A 21821-nucleotide genomic window follows, 5' to 3' on the forward strand; every position below is an offset into this window, starting at 1 on the left:
GCTAATTGGTCAGTCTTTACAGGGCTATTGAAAAGTGGGTGCAGTCTGCCTTTGTACACCTGTGTATTTATCTGTAATCACATCTGTATAGCTAGCAATGTATCATGCATATATGTATTGCTGAAGCCTGGGAGAAAATGACAAACACTTTACACAACTTGCTCTTCCTGTGCATACTCTTGATTTTTGTGATACCCTATTTCTTTTTTTTAATACAACAGAAATTCACTCACACATTAAATAGGTTTGTTTTATTTCACAAAATTACTTGTTACTTACATGAACACTGACATTTTAGTTAAGGTAGCCCTTTTGAATATCATTATTCAAAAGACTTTTTCCCTCTGATCCAGAAAAGCACAGATGAAATACATATTTTGCACAGTTAAATTAGCAGTTTTTCCACAGCTGAATAATAATGTAGATTCTCCTTTACAACAGAAGGGAATAGATTTTTAGAATGCTACTTCCAATGCATTCTTCATTTTAAAGAAAAAACCTAAGGAACTTGAGATGCTTTTGATTTTGTAACAAGTATTGCCCCAAAAATGTAAGTTTCCAAAAACATCCAAATGAGAGAGTTTGTGTAAGCTTCATTTTCATTACCAAAGTCATCCCAGGTGAAGAGTACTTAAGTCTTTAAGGGTTAAAACGAGATGAGACTATTAGCAAATTTCATCAAAGAAGTTCGTCAACCTCCTTGGACTTTGCATCATTTGTTTTTCTCAGTAATGCTTGTTTAAGTGCATTGATCTTCTCATCAAGTTCAGCCAATGAATATTTCTGTTTTTTTAAAAAAAAAAAAAAAAACAATTTACATATTGGAATTGCTACACAAGTATTCAAGCAAAACTTCACATTTTACTGCAGGAGGAGTCATTCCATATTGAAACTCTTGATGTTTCAGTGCTAAGATGAAAATACATTCAGAAATTTGAAAACTGACTAGTTACCTACAGCGATCTTTTAACCACCTCAATTTAGCAGGAACAAAAAAGGCTGAATATTTGACTCTTTTCAGCAACAGAACAAAGAATGGTTAACTACTTTAACAACTGATGAAAACCAGGTAGTGTAAGTATCTGGCTTCTCAAAAATAGCTACCCACTACTGCTAGACAGACTTTCTACTAAAATATTTTTAAAATTTGTGCACTGAAACATATGTACAACCACACAGCTGAAAAACTGGTATTTGAAGGTAACTCGGTAACCCAACATATAGTTAACTACATATATAAAGTAATTATGCTGGCTGTGCACTTTGACAATATTGTATTAAAACATGGAACTACTCGTAAGGTACAAGCATTTCGCAAATTAAGGTAAGTAAAAGTTAATGGCACTTACATGGGGTGATTGGACCTTCCTCCTTTTGCCAGAAAAATTCTAGAGGGAATAAAGATTAACCACAGACTTAATACACAAGAGACAGATGACTGTGTTGTGGGGCCCTGGGCCGGAGCAGTTGGGAGCCCCTCCCCACCCCTTCCACCTGCATTCCCCTGCCTGCCTGGCGCTCCTGCTGGCAAGTGGGATTGCAGTGCAGGAGTGCCCATCTTTTTTCAGGGCCCAGTGGCTAATCAACCACTATTAACCTAGCATTCACCGAGGATTCCTTAAAGTCTGGAAGCTATAAGATCTATTTTATTACTGATACAGGAGTCAGTCTTCAGAGCACTGAAGGGAACACTGACCATCATTCCATAGATACCAAGAAAGCCTCTTCAATTAAGTGAATTTTAGGGGTGGGAGAAATCCCAGGCAGAATCAAACAACCTACTGCTTTTCCAGAGAACAGCCAGAAGCTGCTCAAACTTCTTTACACTGCCCAGCCTGTATACCCCAATCATATCCTAAATAAGGCTGCCTCCAGAGGTAATAGGGTAGTTTGATATTTAGTGCTGATGCCTTGTCCATGCTAGTTTTTTCTCCCTAAGGTTTCTCACCACTGCCAGTATCAATGGTGCAACATTCATGCAGACACAGTACGAATATACTGCTGGCAGTTTAGGCACTGACCTACACTACTTGCACCACTGCTACTGTAAACTCCATCCAAACACCTATTGCTACCCAGAGAAGATCCCAAAGCACTTTGTGTGGGGAAACTCAACATGTTAAGCAGAAAGCTGCCTCCTGCACTACCTTTAATTTCCAAATAGCCTCAAGGTGTAGCCCCATCTACAGCACATATAGCAATCCAAGTAAAAACTTAGGGCTGCATTTAAAATTTAAATTATGGCTGTTCTACTCTTTCTACCAGAAGGCTCCCTCTCCTGCTGGTGTCATTAAGAGAGGTATTCAGTCAGGAAGTGAAAATTCAGGGGAGAGGGCCAGTCCATTTTAGTGACATGGAGAACTGAAGAACAAACATTTCCCCACGGTATTTAACAGGTAGTAACAGCCAAGGCAGGGTTCCCTCCTTTGCCCACTCAGTATATCCCCACTATCAACCCCATCAGCAGCTCTCTTAGTGCTCCAATGTAACAGCTGAATCCCAGGGCTCTTCTCTCTCTCTCTGACAGACAACCTGTGGAACTCCTTGCCAGAGGATGTTAAGGCCAAAACTGTAACCGGGTTCAAAAAAGAACTACATAAATTCATGGCAAATAGGTCCATCAATGGCTATTAGTCAGGATGGGCAGGGATGGTGTCCCTAAGCCTCTGTTTGCCAGAAGCTGGGAATGGGCAACTGGATGAATCACTTGGTTATCGGTTGTGTTCATTCCTTCCTAAGCACCTGACATTGGCCACTGTTGGAAGACTGGATACTTCAGCTCCTGTCAGGCCCTCTACCATCAGCTCTCCATATTAGCCTTGCTTCTGCTACTCTTGGGGTTCCTCACACCCCTCCCCCAGGGAAGCTGCAGCAGGGTCCCCTCTCCCTCTTCACAGGCTGGCAGATTGGGGGAGCTGCAGTGGGGTCCCCACTCCTCCCTTATCCCAAGCTCAGTGCTGCAGAAGAGGAGGGGGAGGAACAGAGGTATCATCCTGTCCATCTTTCTCACAGGAAGGAGTTGAACCACCTTGAGCCGCTGGGCTCTTGGCTCTCTCTCCTCCTCCTTCCCCTCCTATGAGAACAGCAATCAGAAGGGAGAGGCTCTGCCTGTTTCTGGAAGGGCTTAACTTTGCAAGGGTGCTGGAGCTGCTTGTGTCAGTGAGAGAGGAGCTCCAGTATCTCCTGAAATCCTATCACTTGCAAAAAAAATTGAGTTAGCAATAGCACTGTTCCTCACACCAGTTCTTGACACTAATTCTCTGTGGTCATTAAAATGTAATCAGATTGTGTATAAAAGCAAGAGTGTCACCGGTATGAAAATCATACTTTTGCTCAATTTTAAGTTTTTGTAGTTTAGAAATTTCATAGTTCTATGGAAAAAGTGTTTACCACCTAACTTCATAAGATTTCCTATATCAAAGATTTAAGAAAACAAAGTCCCAACCATATGTAGGTGTGCTGAATAATGGAAGTTAGACAGAATTACTTACCACAGATAGAAAATATTCAGGGGACATTCCTTCCAACTCAAGAATTTTATCTTCAAGCTTTTTAATTCTCTGATAAATATCTCTAGGTACTGGACCACCTAGATGTAACAGTTCAAATAGGAAGAGTCAGGACACCATCTGAATGAATAACATTACTATAAGCTTACACTTCATAGTAGAGCTTGAAGAATTCACCTACTAGCCAGAAGAGGAGATTAAAAAGGTGGGTGGGGAAATAGGAGGAAGGGTAACCAATCTGGTCTGATGAGAAGCCAAGCCCTATTCAGTTGCCAGGAGAGAGAGAGAGAGAATGTTGCTGGAATTTCTACAAAGGTGCTGTCCCTGGACCCTGCATAGAACCTAATTCATCACCCTCCAATGTCTGGTGAATTTAAAATTCCATCCTCTCTACCTCGTGGGAGGGATAAGATTTAACACTTTCCATTCTGCAGCTGCAAAGGACGAGTCTCCTCTTCTTTACCCTTCCTCTAGGGGGCATGTGTGTGTGGAGGGGCAGGGGTTGTTTTTTTTTGGGGTGGGGGTGCCTCAGTAACTCTAGTCCCTGTCTCTGGCTCATTGCTTCACAAAAATGCAGGAACATGAAACTGATGCTAGCAGTGTTTTGACAAGCAGCAGTCAGACTGGCTAGTGTGCAGAGGTTCTGGAACTGTCTGCAGACTCTCGAGGGGGGGAAAAAAAAACCTTATCAGATGACACATGAAAGTTATCTTTCCAATCACCAGGCGTAGAAATTGTTTTTAGTGCAAGTAAGTTCTGCAGAAATTTATGACTTAAGTACTAGGGTGATTGGACAAATGGATTTTTTGAGACATACTTTAGTTCGAAAACCATTTATAGCCTAGAACAGCAATGATTTTGAAACAACTTTGAAAAAAAATTAACTCTAAAAGAAACTTAAGTCCTTCTTCACGCATGTTACATCCAGGATTTAAAAAACAAAACCAAAACACCCCACACAGTAGGCTACAGGAGACTTAATACTGGTAAATTTTAAAAGGCAAATCCATTAGTTAGTTTTAGCTGGTAGCATGTATTATACTCTATTCATTAATCTTCTGATAGCTGTGCGTGTGCAACTAGACATTAGCAGGCACCTCATGAACCACCGTTCTACTGATTCTGGGGAAACCTACAATCCCATGTGATAGTGCACCAAGCATCACCACTTCAAACAGGAGGCAGCTAACAGCCATCAGCAGAGAGCAGGTGGTGACCAGTCACCTATGGGTCCAACATCGATATCTAGAACTGCACTGGAGGGAATTCACCCCTAGAAGTGAGAGAACAGGTGTCCTGATGGCAGTTGCCTACATTCACGGCAAGGAAGGGGGGATATTGTGGAGGAGCAAGGTGAGGGGAGAAAGACCGCCTGCTGTTTCCTGTGATTTTACCACAGCATCTTGGCCTATGACTCAGCTATCTCGTCCACGTACTAAATAGAACTGACCATACAAAAACATGCAACGTGATGAGGCAGAATTTATAGTACATGGCAATCTATAAATTGGAGTAAATATTTAGCCCAGTAGCAGCTTTCATCCTGAAAGCTGCAACATGTGTGGTACAATGCAGACATATTTAATCTGTTTTTTTCAAAGTAGTAACTAATGTGGCCCCACCACGCTTTTATTCCCTCTGTTGCCTGCCCATCCACATCTTTACCTTGCATCATTTCCAGCTCTGATTTGATTCCATTAAAGAATCTAGCCCAACCCTTGCCAAACAGTATTGAAATAAGCATTATAGCCGTGGTTTAGCTTTAACTTGCTTCTCTACTTTTGGAGCACACACAGACTGCTTTGTGACCGGCTTCCCGCTCTTCCCAAATACATCACAGCAAGTCCTGGTGAGGGTTTCAAATAGTTTTTCTCCTTATGGCTGGGAAAGCTTTGGCAGGGAATAAGCTTTCTTCCTTCAAGGCCGCTCTGTGTTCAGCAGCTGTTATTTAAAACTGCTCTGCTCTCACTCCTCCTAGTGCTGCTGTCTTTTACTGCAGTGGTAGTAGAAGGGCAGCAGTGCTAGGAGAGAGCTACTCTGACAGCTGGTGAGCAGAGAACAACCCTGCAAAAAGCCCCGCCTCCCCCCTTTTTACTCCTCTGAAACAAGAAGCAGGGAGTGGGTATCTAAAGCAGGTCACATTGTGACAGCTGGAGATTTCCTGTGGGGTGCTAAGAGAAGAGAAAGATGAACTTGAGGCTTTTCCTAGGGCTGTTGACTTGGTCAGGAGTTGACCTGAGATGGATAGGAACTGAGTTGAGACCGAGAGATCTTGCAGTGTTTCAGCTGGCCTGACCCTTACAGAGAAAATTCTGCCATCTACTACTGCAGAGATGTGCTGAAAAGTATGCAATCCACAGTCATAGACTGAACTTGAAACCTTGCCTAACTGTACTATATTAGGTTTCAGAGTAACAGCCGTGTTAGTCTGTATTCGCAAAAAGAAAAGGAGTACTTGTGACACCTTAGAGACTAACCAATTTATTTGAGCATAAGCTTTCGTGAGCTACAGCTCACTTCATCGGATGCATACAGATGATTACAGTACAATCTAATATATTAATCACACAATTAAAGCATGTGGTACAAACCTGTTTGTAACCGTAAATGAGCTTCAATGTTTTGCAGTCTTTCCTCTACTGCTTGGTTTCCACAGTCACGAAGCAGGATACTTCCTTTGTGATTGGACCCGTGTGTTCCTTCAGATCTAGTCTGAGGACCATAGGTATTCACAACTCTAGAAACTAGGTTAAAAGAGGTTACACGATTACCACATGTGCGCATGTAGTCAGTTCTTCTCATATCAAGAATTTTTTCATTTAAGGAATAATGTAATGAAAATGTTTAATTTTTTTAGTACAGTAGTTTTACTAACTTCACTGTGATAACCGATCTAATTTTACTACAACTTTTAATGTGGTAAATGTCTCTGGGACTTTTAAGACTAGAGGTTCAATAAAATGCATTTCTTAAAGTATACTGCCTAATCAAAAATTAGGTATGGATAAAAATAACTCAAAGCTTTAATTTGTCTTTATCTGAGGCAAAGGGCAATTTCTCTTCCATGTGGCAAATGTTCAAGAATGTTTTGAGTGACGTTTTGTCTTTTAGCTGCTAATCTCAATAACAGCAATAGTTCCATCAGTATCTGAAAAACAAATATGACATCCAAGCTAAATTTGTGATTGGCTACAGCTAATGTGAGAGTGGGAAGAAAAGTCAAGAAAAAGCCATGACCTAACATTATGGGATGCATTACAGCTACCACTATGTTAACAAGTAGAATATAGGGGGAGAAACCACCACAAGAATTAGCAGAAATATTAGCAAGGGAGTTCTCAATGTTTTGTTCTTTGGGTTTGCAACTTGGGAGTCTGGTTGGACCCTTCGCTGCTTCTGGATGCTCAGATAGCTGTGGCCAAGCGTGCTTTTTTTCCAACCAAGTCAAAAATCTCTTGACCAATCTTTGTGGCAAAATCCACAAATAACATTATCCATTCTTCTGGGTGGTCTTACTGCACTGTGCTGTACCTGAACACCGTTCAGGAAATTTCAGATGGTGCAGCATGCTGCTGTAGGCTTACTGCGCATTTCATGCAGCGAGCATGTTACACTTGTGCTCCGAAGTCTGCAATGGCTTTGTTTCCAATTCTTTTTTCCAGGTGCAAATAAATGTGCTGGTTTTGACTTATCAAAAGGTCTGAACAGTATGGAACCTCTTCTATAATACTGTGCTGAAGCTAAAACACTTCAACTAACAGCCTCAGGTTTAAAAAAGAAGGGACCTTAACTCTGGACCTCAATTCTCCAGTCTTTCTCCTGGCACAACAGAAAATGGTTAAGCTTTGCAACATGCTATGACGCTAATCCACCGTATTATCCTAGACTTTTTCTAAACGGGTGATTGAGTGGGTAGCACAGGTAGACTTTCAATTTTCAGGAGGGGCGGGGAGTACTTTCATTATTGTATTTCAAATAAGTTGTACATGTGCCTAGACAGCACTGATCAGGCACATTTTTGCACACTTAATTTCAGCACTTGGGAGATTTTTGGGTCAATTCCCTACTGTTCCAGATTTCCTGTGTGACCTCCGGCAAAGTACTTGGCCTCTTTGTGCCTGAAGAGTAGTACTTCTCTACCTCCTAGGGTGTTGGGAGAATTAATATATTAAAGACTGTGAGGTGTTCAGATACTACAGTGATGGGGGCCATATAATTCCCTAACTAGACAGAGAGAATAAGGATTATTTTATACACTTTTTTTCCTGTTTTTTCCCTGTTTTTTCCCCCCTTTTAAAATGTTTTTGGGGGAGAATCTTGCTCGCTGGGTTGTCCCCTCCCATGCAGTGCTGCTGCACCCTCTCCATCATCAGAACAGTACTGAAAGGAGATGGCAAGAGTTTAAGACCTCCCACAACACTGGCCAAGGAACTTAGTGGGGATGGAGAAGAGATCAACACCTTCCACTCAGGATGGCTAGAGCAGTCTCCTCTTCCTCATGTGGCAATGTCCACTAGCAGTAAGTGAAGGAGCATTTAATATCTGAGCAATCCCTGGGATAATGAAGAAAATGTAAAGCCTTGCAGTACAATAATTCTGTAATTATAACTTCATCTGGGTTTGCCTCCCTTTTCAATACAACTATTTTGGTTAGAGGGATGTTGATAATTTAAAAAAAAAAAAATCCAATTCCTTAACTATGTTGCTAAAACCAATTTAAATTGTTAAATACAAATAATACATTTTTTCACCTACACATTGGGATTTTGGGTTTTTCTTTTTTTTAAATCTTTCATCTCAGACAATGAAGACAGACTAGTTTATTTTTGCTTCTGGTAAAAGACACCTTTAGGTTCTCATGCACTTGTACGTGCTGCTGGCTTTGGGATGGAAACTTTGCAGGGGGAATGATTCAAAACTGTTTTTATTAGACAAATCAATACAAATGTTTCCATGATATTTTTAATGTTCTATACAAGAATGTACACATTTCAGTTGAGCCACATTTGATCAGGCATTGTCCCCATCTGGACAGTGTTCATTGTGGCGAATATATTTTGAAGACAAAATTACATAGATATTAATTAATTACTGCTTACCCTTTACATGACTTTTAAATCCAGGATAAGGTGTGAAAACTGCATCTGTTCTGGCACAGCTGTTCTCTAAGGAAATTTAAAAAATTAGAGCCCTTAAGTGCATATTTGTAAATTAAAATGCTCTGACCACTGGCTTTTGGCACATCAAATTTAAATTCCTCTTCCTCCAAGGTATGAAAGGCCTAGGCCCCAGTCCTGTGAACACTTATACACAAGTGGACCCACTGAGTTCAATGGGACTACTCATCTGTATAAAATTATTCACATGTGTAAATGTTTTCAGGATTAGAACAATAATCTGTTCCAATTTACATGTGTTCTAATTGTCCTCATCTCCTTGGTCGATATGTTTCTCCATATCTTCTACTTATTGCTTCCTTTTCTTTCAACCCCTACTTTAGGTTTGGTTTTCTATCTTTGTGCCCATAAACTCTTCTCCCTCTTCTTCAAGTCCCTCCTTAAAGCTAGTTTCTTCCATGAATCCTTCTTATTGTAGAGGGGGCTCCACATCAGTGCATCTTGTTCCACTTTCTCTTCTCTATATTGATGTCCTGTGGTTTTATTATTATTAATAGTAGTAGTAGTATTGTAGCTTGTAAAATCTGAGCCCCCCTCCCACCCAAGAACAGAGCCCATCTCTCATTTCCTCTCATCATATTCTAGCATTTGTATTTCATTCTTGTCCATGTACTTCGAGCAATATTAATGGGTTTTTATAATAAAATGAGCATAAACAGAGAAGTTCTAGAATCAGCTCTTCTGCATGTAAGCTTACTTAATATAACTTTAAAGTGACATTATCTAGCACCTCTTAACAGTCTATTCACTTTTAATGTTTCTGAATATTAGTCTAACTTTTATAATTTCATTCCAACTTGTATGAAAGTTATAAACCTGATCTTTGAGATTTAAAGCATAGCAGGCACAACAATTATTTGTGATATTTGGGTTAATAGCTACTGGGAAGATACTAGAGGACATAGGAAAACTGCAGTAGTTTACTGATTTATAGATAAGTCTCTTCAAAACACTTTTTTACAATTGTTTTCCTCTGTATATTATCACTGAGTGTTTAAATAGGACACATTTAAAAAAACAACTTAAGACCCTTCACATTTTTCATCAGTAACTTAGTACTAAATTTAGAATTCTCTAGTAATGTAAATAATTTATAATGAAATATATTCTCTTTTAATCAAACTATTATACTTCTCTAAGTTTGGACTTTCAAGAAGCAATTGGTAAGACATTATTTGCACTGCAATTCTCCTCCATTAACTTAATTTAGTGTTCCTTTTTAAAGTCAACAATTACAATATCTTCATAAAATAAGTATCTTCACATTAATGAGGCCATTTGATTATAGACTCTGCAGTTTTTAAAATATAGTAACAGCTCCTCTTAATCAGTATGGACTCCATGAAACTTAGAAAGATCAGAACACTAGTACTGGGAGATTTCAGGAGTAGCAGCTGTATTAGTCTGTATCCGCAAAAAGAACAGGAGTACTTGTGACACCTTAGACACTAACAAATTTGAGCATAAGCTTTCATGGGCTACAGCCCACTTCATTGGATGCATAGAATGGAACATACACACACACACACACAAAAAGGTGGAGTAGAGGCTAATTAAGATGAGCTATTATTAGCAGGAGAAAAAAAAACTGTGTCTATCCAATTTCCACATCACACATACAAATGGTCTTTGTTTTTTTAAATATAAACTATTTTAAAAATGAAGTTTGTTTTTAAAATATAAATGACATTTTAAAACAAAAATAATGTTTAAATTGCGAGGAAGATTAAACTCTGGTTGGATAGTTACCTTGATTACAATCAATAACATTGCAAAATTCCCTGACATTATTTTCATTGATCTCAGCTTGTTTCCTCTCAATGAAGGCTGATATCCTCCTGTCAATCTGCAGGTAATAAACATGGAAACATATCTATTTCATTGTTGTAATTCAAAAAGAAAGAGGCCATTTCTCAAATCTAGACAAGATGGTCACTTACTTCTGCTTTTCCAGCTTTTATCTGGACCACTTCTGGGTCAAAATTAATATGAACCTCTTTCAGATCTCCTGAATCATAACTTGTATATTTTTCTTCTATCTGTGAGGTACTATCAGATAATTTTGAATTTGTATCCAACTTCTTGCCTTCTGTTTTATCTGCATCTTCAACAGTGACTATATTTTCCTCTTTAATCATTGACTGGAGTTTTTCTAAAAGAGGCTGAAACAAAAAAGTATATATGGTAGGGTTTAAAATGGCCACATGCTTCTCATTGCAATTTCTAAAAAGACTGGTTAAAATAATTTGAGACACCATAGACTATCAACCTGATATACAATCCAATAAAAAACTAAAAATATAGCACTTCCAAATTTTATGCCCTTATGACCACAGCCTGTTACAGGTTTGAATATGAGAAATTGAAAAAATCCAAAATGTCTGAGCAAATCTGTCTCCTGCTCATCTGTTATGAACCAAATCAAAGCTTCAGCCTTCGCCACCAATGACACTTAATTAACATGTCATTCAGATGCCTACTCAGAACACTAGGCTTAGTATTTTTCCTCCTTAACATGAGAGCCAATGCTCTCATTCTGTAAAGCCCTTACTTTATCACTACAGATTCTCCACTTGAAACTGCAGTTGCCCAAAGTGTATGAGACAACACAGACATGAAATATATAGGTGTTATGCTGAACAATCATGCTTTTCTTGATACGGCTGATTATCTACTTATATTACAAAATTAAATGAGAGAAAGCACTGGTATCCATAGCAGCAAAATAAATGCTTATCATTCTACTGGATGTTCTTGCACAAGATGTAAAAACAAAAGCCTAGCACAAAAATAAGTTGTACTACACATCTTTCCCGCCCCCCCCGCCCCCCACTTAAAGTCTTCTCTGAATTTTATAGCTTCTTTCTCCCCTACAAAACTAGGATTAATTATTACTTTTAACAGGACAATTTCTACCAGTCTAATTTCCTGAAAAGGAATGAAATTAGTGTCTACATTTAAGGAGACAGCAAGTAATTTTTACTTGCTTTTAACCTTACATTTTGTCTTTTTTTGTTTACACATTGAGTCTTTAATATGATAAAATAAAGGCCCTTTTTCATCCTGTAGACTAGCAAGTTAACAAGTTCCTCTAATTTTACCCCATCCCCCCAAATACAATACACTTGAATCATTCACTGAACAGATAAAATGAAAAATTTGAAATGTATTCAAATCACCACCTTCTTCAGATGTCAGATCACGGAGCAGCAAGGGCTCAATTCTGTTCAGCTATTGACTGGCCAAAAAACCCAAAACCAACCAACCACACACACACAATCACAACTAAATTACAGTGTAGTTGCTACTTCTGATAGGGCCAAAAAGTTTCAAATAGTTAACAAAAATGCAGTGACTGGCTACTTGGCAAAATGAGACATTAATGTCAAATTACTTTCTTGTTAAAACCTATGCTGAAAATGTTTAATTGCAGTAAGACACTCCAGGATGTGTCATGCTGGGATAATGCCACTTCTTGAACCACTGAAAGCACTCCATGAGCCTCAAAACTCACCCAAGGCATGGAATCATTATCATAGCATGACACACACCTGCCGTGTCTTATTGCTTAATTATAACTCACCATAGATGGAAATGTATTGAATTTACAATGCAAGTCTAGAAATCAATGGGGCTGCATTTGTTCAATCTTCTTACCCTTAGTGGCCTGGTAGGCTATTCCCACAACTGTTCTGACAACTCTGTAAGATAACAGGTTTGAGTACCTATGAAGTGTAGTGGAATCCCAAATGTATAACATACTTGCATGCTTCTCAAGTTAAATACTTCAATACCAAATCAAAACAATTGAAAATATGCAGTTTATATGATCTAGCTACATTTAAATGCAGCTAGATCTCTTTGGTCAAGTTTAAAGTGTCCAATAAAATATTTACCTGCAAATATAAAATATGTTGTTGAAGTGCACTAAAGAGCAATGTAGGCTGGAGTGCCGAAGTACTTTGAAGCTTGCTCCAATCGATTACAATTTTCACCACATCATCTCCAAGGTTAAGCTTCAAAAGGGCAAACAAGCATTATCACAAAAATTACACCATTATGCTGTATTACAGAATGTCATAGAAGTATATGGGACTTCTACAGGATAACAAAAATTCTCAGCCTGTTGATTGCATTTTATGTGAAAGAAGAATGGTTTTAAAATGTTAGTCTTGCATTGAAACTTCAATTGTAACTGTCACTCCAAGTAAATTACTGTGTATGTTTGCATGAAGTCTGATTTTTTTTAAAAATACTCTTTAGTTCATGCAATAAAAATGGCATTGGTTAACTTAGCCTTTTAATCTGTCAGCTGTTAAATCAGTCTATCAAATCAGCTTCTATCAACTGTTACAATAAAATATTTTGTTTATTACTGTAGTTTGCTTTTATTTTAGCTGGTTTGACAGCATAGCTAGTGACAAGACAAAACCGCCAATATACTTGTTTCATAGAGATTATTGCTTTGCAAATGGTGGGGGAAAAAATAGGTAAAACGTGTGTTTAATTACTGGTATGTTAAAATAAACTGTGGCCTTGATTCTGAGGTGTGCTGAGTGCTTGCAACTCCCACTAGGAAGTGTGGGCACCAAGCACCCTTCCAGATCAGGTTTTAGTTTAAAAAGAATTTTAAATTACATTTTTCTTTTGCAAGAAGCCTACATAAATAAATCTTTACCAAACCCCAGGTTAAGCAAAATGCAGACTGTGCAGCAGGATCTTCTCCACCCCATGAAACCTACTTCAAAATCCAAGTTTAACTTTTCTATGCAACTGAACCATTGCAAACCCATACTACAAAAACAAATTCCATGAGATTATACTCCTTAACGAAAACGATGTACAATTTACAGATTATGCACATATTGAAGTTAGCTTTTAGAAACTGCGTTGATCATGCATCTATTAAACCTCTAATCAATGTGCATGTTTATAAAAATTTCATTTTACAGTACTACACTTCATTAATAATCACTAATGAAATGCATGCATGCTCTTCATTTTCACCTCTATTTTTGTTTCAATAAAACCTGCTGCTCTCACAGAGCCTGATCCTGAGAAATAGTAAGCGCTAGACAACTTCAACCAAAGCCAAATAGGTTGTTTTCCAACCAAATAAGGCATTAAAGACTCCCCAAAAGTGAATGAAGAGCTCTGTACTTAGGCATAATTCCTATTTAAAATCAACAGGGGTTGCATGATTCAGTGACACTCAGAATCAGGTCCATAATTCCTAATTCATTCACATACTTGTGCTGCTAGATCAATATGATGCTCACAAATAGTGCAAGCTCCCAGTTTTTAAAAAGAAAATTAGACTACAGCTAGATGATTCTGAGTTTGCATGCCTGAAGCAGAATACCTTTAGCATATACCTGCCCAAAGTAGGGGCCAGCTAATGGGACCAAATGTGGGTAAGAAAACAGAATGCACGTATTTAGTTCTTGAGGATTTCAACAATTTTTTTAAAGGGCTGACAATTGAAGATTGAAACAATGAGCAAAAATAGATCTGAAGCACAACATACATAGTGAGAATCAAATGTGAATAAAGTAAACAGAATGCTAGCAATACACTGGGAGGCAAAGCAATTTAATATTTAACTACTTTACATATTTGCAGTAAAAACAAGAACAGTGATATACCTAAAAAAAGATATGAAGCTGATCCTGCATCCTTAAACAGGCAGCATTCTCATTCCTGTTCTGCTTGAGTAAATGTGCAAGATCAGAGCCTAAGCCAATACACAGGAAAGGAGATGGGGGACTCACCAATTCGTATAGCGGCAGAAAAACTAGTGAAATGAGTCTGTATTTTTCTTCTTACTCAGCATCAAAATTCTAAAAACTAACAGTCACAACAGGTTCAAACTTTCCATCTTTTGGTTCAGCTAGATATAATATCTAATATTTTTAGCTATATTTAAAGCAAGATTTTATTCTTTTTGGTATTTAACCTGCACATACTGTATCAGGAAAATTCATGCTTTGATAAGAATGCTCATTTTGAGCATTTTATTTACCTAAGAAAGTGAAATTTAATGTACATTTTATTTAGCTTATGAGATTATTTATCTGCATCTATGGTGCCAATCAGGCATACATGCATACGCACAGTTTGTGCTAAATGTTTCCACAAAACAATATACAATACACTATTTTGGATATTGTTACTTATAATGTCTGCTAACAGTCAGTGGGAGTACCTATACCACGTATTATAGATTAAAAAGAGTACTCCTCAACGATCCCGCTTTTGAAATAGTCACAGCAACAGTTGTATGCTTCACTTGATATTTTGTGGCTCCTATTTAGGCAGTTCAAAGTGCAGAAACTTAGCAAGATTTCTGAATGGGAATAATTTAGTGATAAACAGTTAAAAAGGGTAAGTGAAAAGATTGGGTTTTTTTATTCACAGGCACGCTTTAATCACGCGTAAAGACTAACCCCTATGTATTACTACACTAATAAATACAGAATACGCAAATTAAGCTGTCATAGTAATGTTTCCTCTTTCCTTAGACTTGTAAGGACTGTGATAGACTGAAAAGTTATAGTTTCTGCAGCTACTACACTAGTACTGGCTGACAATCTATTTTGTTGCAGTTGACGGTAACTTTAAGTCACTCCATCACAATGGATATCTTTGCGGCTTGATCAGCATGTGGACCTTACTACACATGTGCTACTAGGCCCAGAATCTAAAATACAGCCCTATAAGTAGCCAAGCTTCGGGTAACCAGTGAAGGACTGAATAAGGGACAGAGCTTAACCATTTTTAAAACATTAAGTGCAAGGATTTAAGCTGTTACATAGGGTGTGTCATCTTTAGCATCAGGTACCTAGTTTACATTATGTATATATGCCAGCTCCTGCTTTTTATATATGAGGTTGACATTTCTGCAGTGTTGCGAAGCACAAAAGGAACAGTGCTCCTTTACAGTAACATGCATATAGTAGTGGTCACAGAATATAATTTTTTTTCTTCACCCACTCAGTTGTTGTCATTAAAGAAGAATTATGGAAAATGCTGTCCACAATACAAAGGGAGGCTTTTGTGTAATGCTAGCCTGATACATCTAATACTTAGCACTTTACTACTTCCGAGCACTGTATAACCATTAACCAATCCACAGAGCATTCCTATTAGAGAGATAGGCGAGTGTTGTTACAGATGGAGAAAAACTAAGATACATAAAGGTTAATGCCCAAGTTTTCAGACCTTTTATTTTGAGTGCTTAGATAGCTATGGTCTGACTAGTAGAAGGTGCACAGCAGCTGCAGCACCCACTTGAAATGGCAAGAGAGGAGACTTGTTTTTACCAATACCAAAAGAAGTCAGACAATGTTTAGTGGCTAGACTGAGGAATAGTTGGGGAAAGTAGATATCTACTTTACAAAAAGATTAAGAAAATGTTTGAAGTGGTATATATTTCTCACCCTCTAACTCACCCTTCAGATGTAGCTTCTAACCTTGGGCCCTAAACACTTGTGCATGGTTTAACTTCACAAACTTGAGACGTTCCACTGATTTCAACAGAAGTACTCATGAGCTCACAGGACTGGGATTTTTTGGGGATTGTAAACAATTTGAGGCAAGGACTATGTCTGCCCATGGACCCTGATCTTGATCACAGCCTCTGAGCACTACTGTAATATCACTACTAAATGACAGTGGGCTCTCCTCACCTCTAAAAACAGGCCCCAGATTTTTCATTTTAAAGCACCCCCAAAACTGCAGCCACTTCTAAAAATATGGCCCAAAGAAACTTGCTCATGCCCCACAGCAGCAAAGTCATTGGCAGAGCCAAGCCCAAAAGTCTACGTAGTTCTAACTTCAAGAGTCTTGATCATTTTTTTCCAATTTATAATGGACTACTTAATGGTTTGTGGACAACACTCATACTAACCTGTTGTGTGTGATAAACTCTACACACTTTGTCATATGAAAAAAATTTCCTTCATAAATAAATAAATACATTTAGGCATATACTCTGCAGGCAATAGTCAAATTTTTAAAGCCACAGTTAACAGCAACACATTTGCTTTGCTGTTAACATGAAACAAAGTAGCAATGAGAGTCTGTACACCATCCATCACTCAAGTAGCAGCAAGATATTTAATCCTTGGTAATAGCAGGTACCAAATGACCATGAAAGCACTCCCAAATGAAAGGATTCCTCCCCTCCCCCCTAATAATTCCTCCCCTCCCCCCTTGGCTGGATTATGAATTGCAAGTCGATTTCTCACCAAATAAACCCAAATTGTCCTATCGCCCGCCCCCCAGGCACACCCCCTGCTGCCTTTGGTTACTTTCATCCCCTCGCCCTGGACAGCTGCTACGCCCCCCAGGGGTCTCTCCCCACCACCATGCCCCCTTGCCTGTAACTCTGCTGCTCCCCCCAAACGGGCTCACCTCCCATGCCCCTACCAGCAGGGATTTGCACCATCCCCTGCCCCACAGAACTGCTGCTGCTGCTGCTACCGTCGCCCGCCCGCCGCTCTGCCCTCACTGACCTGCCCCGTCAGCCTGGTCAGGGAGCGCAGGGCGCCGCTCAGCACCTCCCTGGCGGCCGGGGCGGCGAGAGTCTCCGGCGTGTGGGCATCGGGCTGACGCTGGTTGGGCTCCCCCACGGCGGCCATGACACCTGGCCAGGCTGCTGGCTGCGGGGACCATTCCTCCGCCGCCGTCGCTCTGAGATGACGAGTCCCACGGGCGGCCGGAGTGCGGCGGAGAGCCGGGTGTGTCCCCGCCCACAGGCCCGACTGACGGGCGGAGCGGCCAATCCTCGGCTCCGCTCTCGGGCCAGGCCTGCGATGGGCCGGGGACTGTTGTATCGAAGCAGGGAAGGGCCCGCTGGCAGAGCCCTTCCCCGGCACGGAGCGCCGAGAGCCGGCCAGTGTTTGGCCCCTGTCTCCTGAATGCCCTCTGTCAGGGACTGGAGTTTGGGGGCAGGATCCTGGTGCGGGCTCTGGGTCTGCCAGCCAGCGAGTTCAAACCCCCTGAGTCAATCATGAGACTGGCTTTAAAATCGTGGTTCTTAGCTTCGCGGGTTGAAGCTTTGCAGGGTCACCCTGTCAGGCTTGTCTCTGCAGCCCTACGGATTAGAACCTGAATGTTTAAAAATGAAAGGTGAGCTCCCCGGCTAATAGCCTGGGGGCTTTTAGAAAAACACCAGAGTATTGTGAGACTTGTGACAATATAGACAATGTGGGCAACATGGTTTTTGTGGAGCTGTTGCGCTGGGATGTTTTGGGTTCCAGGTTTGAGGGTTCAGTAGGGATGGCTGGATTGGCTCTATTTTGACAGTACAGTTTGGGGTGGGTAGATCCAGCTTTACCTTTCTGTTTGGAGCAGCTGCCTGATCTGACCTATGCCTGCCACCTTTCTTTACTGTAGAGCAGTGTCACCCCCATCCCTGCTTCTTTCAGAGATACAATAGCTTGGACTCAGTAACTTCATTATTTTGGGAGGATGGTCGAGAGCAGTGATTTGCCACAGGCTGGCTGTGGAGGTCAGCTTCATGTGCCGCTGAGTTTCAATGTAAATAAACCTGAGCTCCACCATCCTTTCCACAAGCATGACTCACTGAGCGTAGCTTCATTCTCATTGCCTCAAAGCTTTGCCCACCTAGTCCTGCTCCACCATAGCTTGGCCCACTTGCACTCATGCTGCTTCACTCTCTCCCACCCTTTCACTCTGTAGCAGCCTCACCCTTCCTGTGCTGCAGTTTCAGCCACCTATACAATGTACTGCCATAGCTATACCAATGGACATAAGTGCCTTGCAAGCATGCACATACACTTCATCATAGCATCACCTAGCATACCCAGATCTTCTTTTTATTTTATTTATATTATAATAATGTTGTCTAGAGACCACAGTTAAGAATGGGGATTTGTTTTGCTAAGCACAGTTGAAACGCAGGTAAGAGCCGATTCATGTCCCAAAGAGCTGAATAAACAAGCCAGATATAAAGTGAGACAAAGGGATATAACATACAAGCAGATTGAACAAAATGATGCTTTGTAAACATGTTAATTACACATTTTTGTAGCTGTTGCTTGGTTGGGTTTTTTGTTATAGTTTTTGGCTGAGGCTTGTAGGTAGGGAGGGAAGGCAGGAAGGAATTAACTGAAAGGAAAACAAAGGAAGTGAGAAGGGACATTGAGTGGTGAGGGGGAGAATGAAAGAAAGATGGGGAGAAGAAAGGATGGAGGGCAGTACGAGCGAGTCTGAAATTAAGAGAGTGAGAGAGAATGTCTAGAGTAAGAACTTATAGCATCATCTGTGTCCAGAGTTCTCTGCTGAAATTTCTTCTACAGTTGCTCCTGCTGGCTTCCTCTGGGCTGTGTCCACTTGCTCCTCAAACACCTTTGAGGAACAGTGGGCACTGTCTGCAGTTCTCTGCTTGGTGTTCCCTTCTGGCTTATGTCCCTGTAACCTTCACTCCTGTCCCTGTTTTCTCCTTAGTTGTCCACCATAATTATTTGAGCTCTGGGTTCAATAGCTAAAGGAGGCGCCTTCATCTGTGGGTGGGTTTGTGCTCCCCTACCTTCCCAGGACTTCAAGAGGTGCTCCTGCTGGCTTCAGTTTCTGGTCCCTGGGCTGGTGCTGTGTTGGAGTTTTTCCTCTTCCCTGAGTCTGCATGGCTGGAGGTGAAGGAAAGGCCTAGTTCCCTCATAATGGGGCCCTCCTTGCATTGTTCAGGGTCCTGAGGAATCATGGAAGAAAGGAGTAGCCCCAGCTGGATCAGATGTGATCTCCCTCCCTGCTTCTCCCAAAGCTATGCCAAAGTCAAAACACAGTGAAGATTAGGTACTATGAGATCAAACCTAGGCTGGGATATAAGGCTGACATTGGTGAGTTTACCTTTTGATAAAACTAAAATCCCTTGTCTTTATTATGTTTTTACCTTGGGGTAGCTTACATGCATTAGATACCCTGAGGTAAAAAATGCAGTGGTTTTTCAGCAGTAAAGACAAGCCCCTGTTTTTGTTATCTGTAACATGGGGATAATAATGCTTTTCTAAATTAGTCTCACAATATCTATGTGAGGTAATCACTGTTAAGCACATTGAGATTCTTGAGTAAAAGGTACTATAGAAATACAAATTAATTTATTATTCATTATCGTTATTGCAGATATTTCTAGGGCATTTCACACTGCTGTATTTGGACAAAACTTTACACTGTTTTTTTTAGTGAAAATGTTTCCCAGGAAATACTCTGTCTCCACAACCAAGCCCACTACATTGAAAAAACAGAAATAGGGAAATACTGGCCATTTCCACAGGAGATTAATATCCAAGGAGGATTCCAGTGCCTACAGTTTGCAAGTTGGTTGAACAAAGAGCTGCATCTTACATGAAGATCTGAGGGTATGGCTACACTGCAAAGAAAAGCCTGAGACACCGACTCAGGCTTCAGGGACTCAGGCTGGAGGGTAAAAAATAGCAGTGTAGATATTCACACATGAGCTGGAGCCCAGACTCTCAGACCCTCTCCCCTTGCTGGTTTTCAGAGCCTGAGCTCTAGCCACAGCGGGAATATCTGCATTATTATTTTTAGTTCCACAGCACAAGCCTGAGTCAATTGACCTGGCTCTGAGACTCAGCACTGTGTTTTTTCTTTGCAGTATAGACTTACTTTCTAAATTGCTAGACTGGGCTTTAGATAGATTTCTGGTGGTCAGAGCCAAGTTGGAGTCCTGAAAAGCCTGCTTCTAGAGGTCCTCCCAATTTAGAGGAACTATAAATGCAAAGGACAATCTCCATTTTAATTATTTTTATTTTGAAAGTACTTTGGTAGCTTTTTCCTGCAAACATGTCCTTGAAAAAAAAGAGACAGAACACTAGCTGTGCAAATAGAGAAAATACATCAGTTAAGTTTGGAAAGAGGCGGCAAAAAATATTTTGCAGGCCTGCCCAAAAATGCAGAGTGAATTCCAGAGCCAAGAAAGGCCTACTGGGTCTTTTGTGCCATAGACTCATGCAGTATAACCTGTAGGATAGACAATATATAAATGGTGTGATTGGATAAAGATGGGGCTCTCTAAATTAAAAAAAATCCAAATCCATCAAACCGCAGCACTTTGAATTTCACATGAAAATGACTTGCTAGCCAGTATGAAACGCAAGTATAATATTTTCTCATTCATCTTTGTTGCTCAAGATACAGGCAATAGCATTATGCAGTGGCTGAAGTTTCCAAGTGGCTAGGATGACCAGACAGCAAATGTGAAAAATCGGGACAAGTGTGGGGAGGTAACAGGAGCCTATATAAGAAAAAGACCCAAAAATCGGGACTGTCCCTATAAAATCGGGACATGTGGTCACCTACAAGTGACCTTCAAGTGTAGGGTGAGATAGCACTTATTATATTTGTCAGCCTTGAAGTGACAACAGCATGGGTAACTATAGCAAATTCCACTTCTGAGAGAGGTTGCAGTTTATTGGCCAGCTGAAGATAAGAGAAGGTGTATCAGACCATTGCTGCTATCTGGAAACAGAGCTGTATCCAGTAAGATTGGAACCACTTTAGCAATTGATAGATGGATGCCCTCAATTTAGTTTGCAGCAAGTGCTTTTGGAGTGATGAAACAGTGTTACTCTAGTTGGTCTGCCACTGTCTTCTCAGTGGTCTTCACTAGAAAAGGGAGGTAAGAGACTGTGAAGTAATTTGCAAGTTTGTTAATGTCAAATAATGTCAAATGTGTATTAATCAAGGACCAGATCATAGCAATTGTTCATGTTGATGGCAGTTTGTTTCCTTCATGGAAGCATTAAATATCCCTATCAATATAAAAGACATAGGTAGTCTCCTTGGTTTTCATTATCTAAGAGGGGCCTGGATCTATTTTGAAGTTTCATAAGTGGATCTCTCAGTACATTCAGAATCTGAAATTCAAAGAAGATACAAGATAATGAATTGTTCTGATCATGAATGAGGACAGTGTAGCCAATAATAAAAGATATTAAGTATATTTAGGATATAGAGGTGAAATATTAGAATTAACATTGTAACACCGGGCCTGTAAGAAACTCAGCCATTTAAGGCTTTAGGCCTGAAATAAATTGGCATGGCTAGGTAACCAAAAGATAATCCTGAAACAGTTAAGTGTAAAATTACAGTA

The 21821-nt window shown here is 40.1% G+C and overlaps 1 protein-coding gene across 3 annotated transcripts; it reads right to left on the reverse strand.

The window, feature by feature from the left end:
- Window positions 1-236: 236 nt before the first annotated feature.
- On the reverse strand, window positions 237-17379 carry MBIP (MAP3K12 binding inhibitory protein 1). 3 transcript variants are annotated; one of them, XM_077819066.1, is made up of 9 exons: window positions 17203-17379; window positions 12583-12702; window positions 10627-10848; window positions 10436-10532; window positions 8609-8674; window positions 6101-6253; window positions 3492-3589; window positions 1350-1388; window positions 237-783 (listed from the first exon to the last, which is right to left on the reverse strand). In XM_077819066.1, the coding sequence occupies exons 1-9, from the start codon at window positions 17326-17328 to the stop codon at window positions 679-681; spliced, it is 1026 nt and encodes a 341-aa protein (XP_077675192.1). In that variant the 5' UTR covers window positions 17329-17379; the 3' UTR covers window positions 237-678. The 3 variants fall into 3 exon arrangements, with proteins under 3 accessions (XP_077675192.1, XP_077675191.1, XP_077675193.1); XM_077819065.1 differs by having other exon boundaries at window positions 10436-10559; XM_077819067.1 differs by lacking the exon at window positions 12583-12702 and having other exon boundaries at window positions 10436-10559.
- Between the last annotated feature and the right edge of the window lie 4442 nt (window positions 17380-21821).

This window comes from Eretmochelys imbricata, chromosome 6, assembly GCF_965152235.1.
Source record: "Eretmochelys imbricata isolate rEreImb1 chromosome 6, rEreImb1.hap1, whole genome shotgun sequence".
NCBI lineage: Eukaryota > Metazoa > Chordata > Testudines > Cheloniidae > Eretmochelys > Eretmochelys imbricata.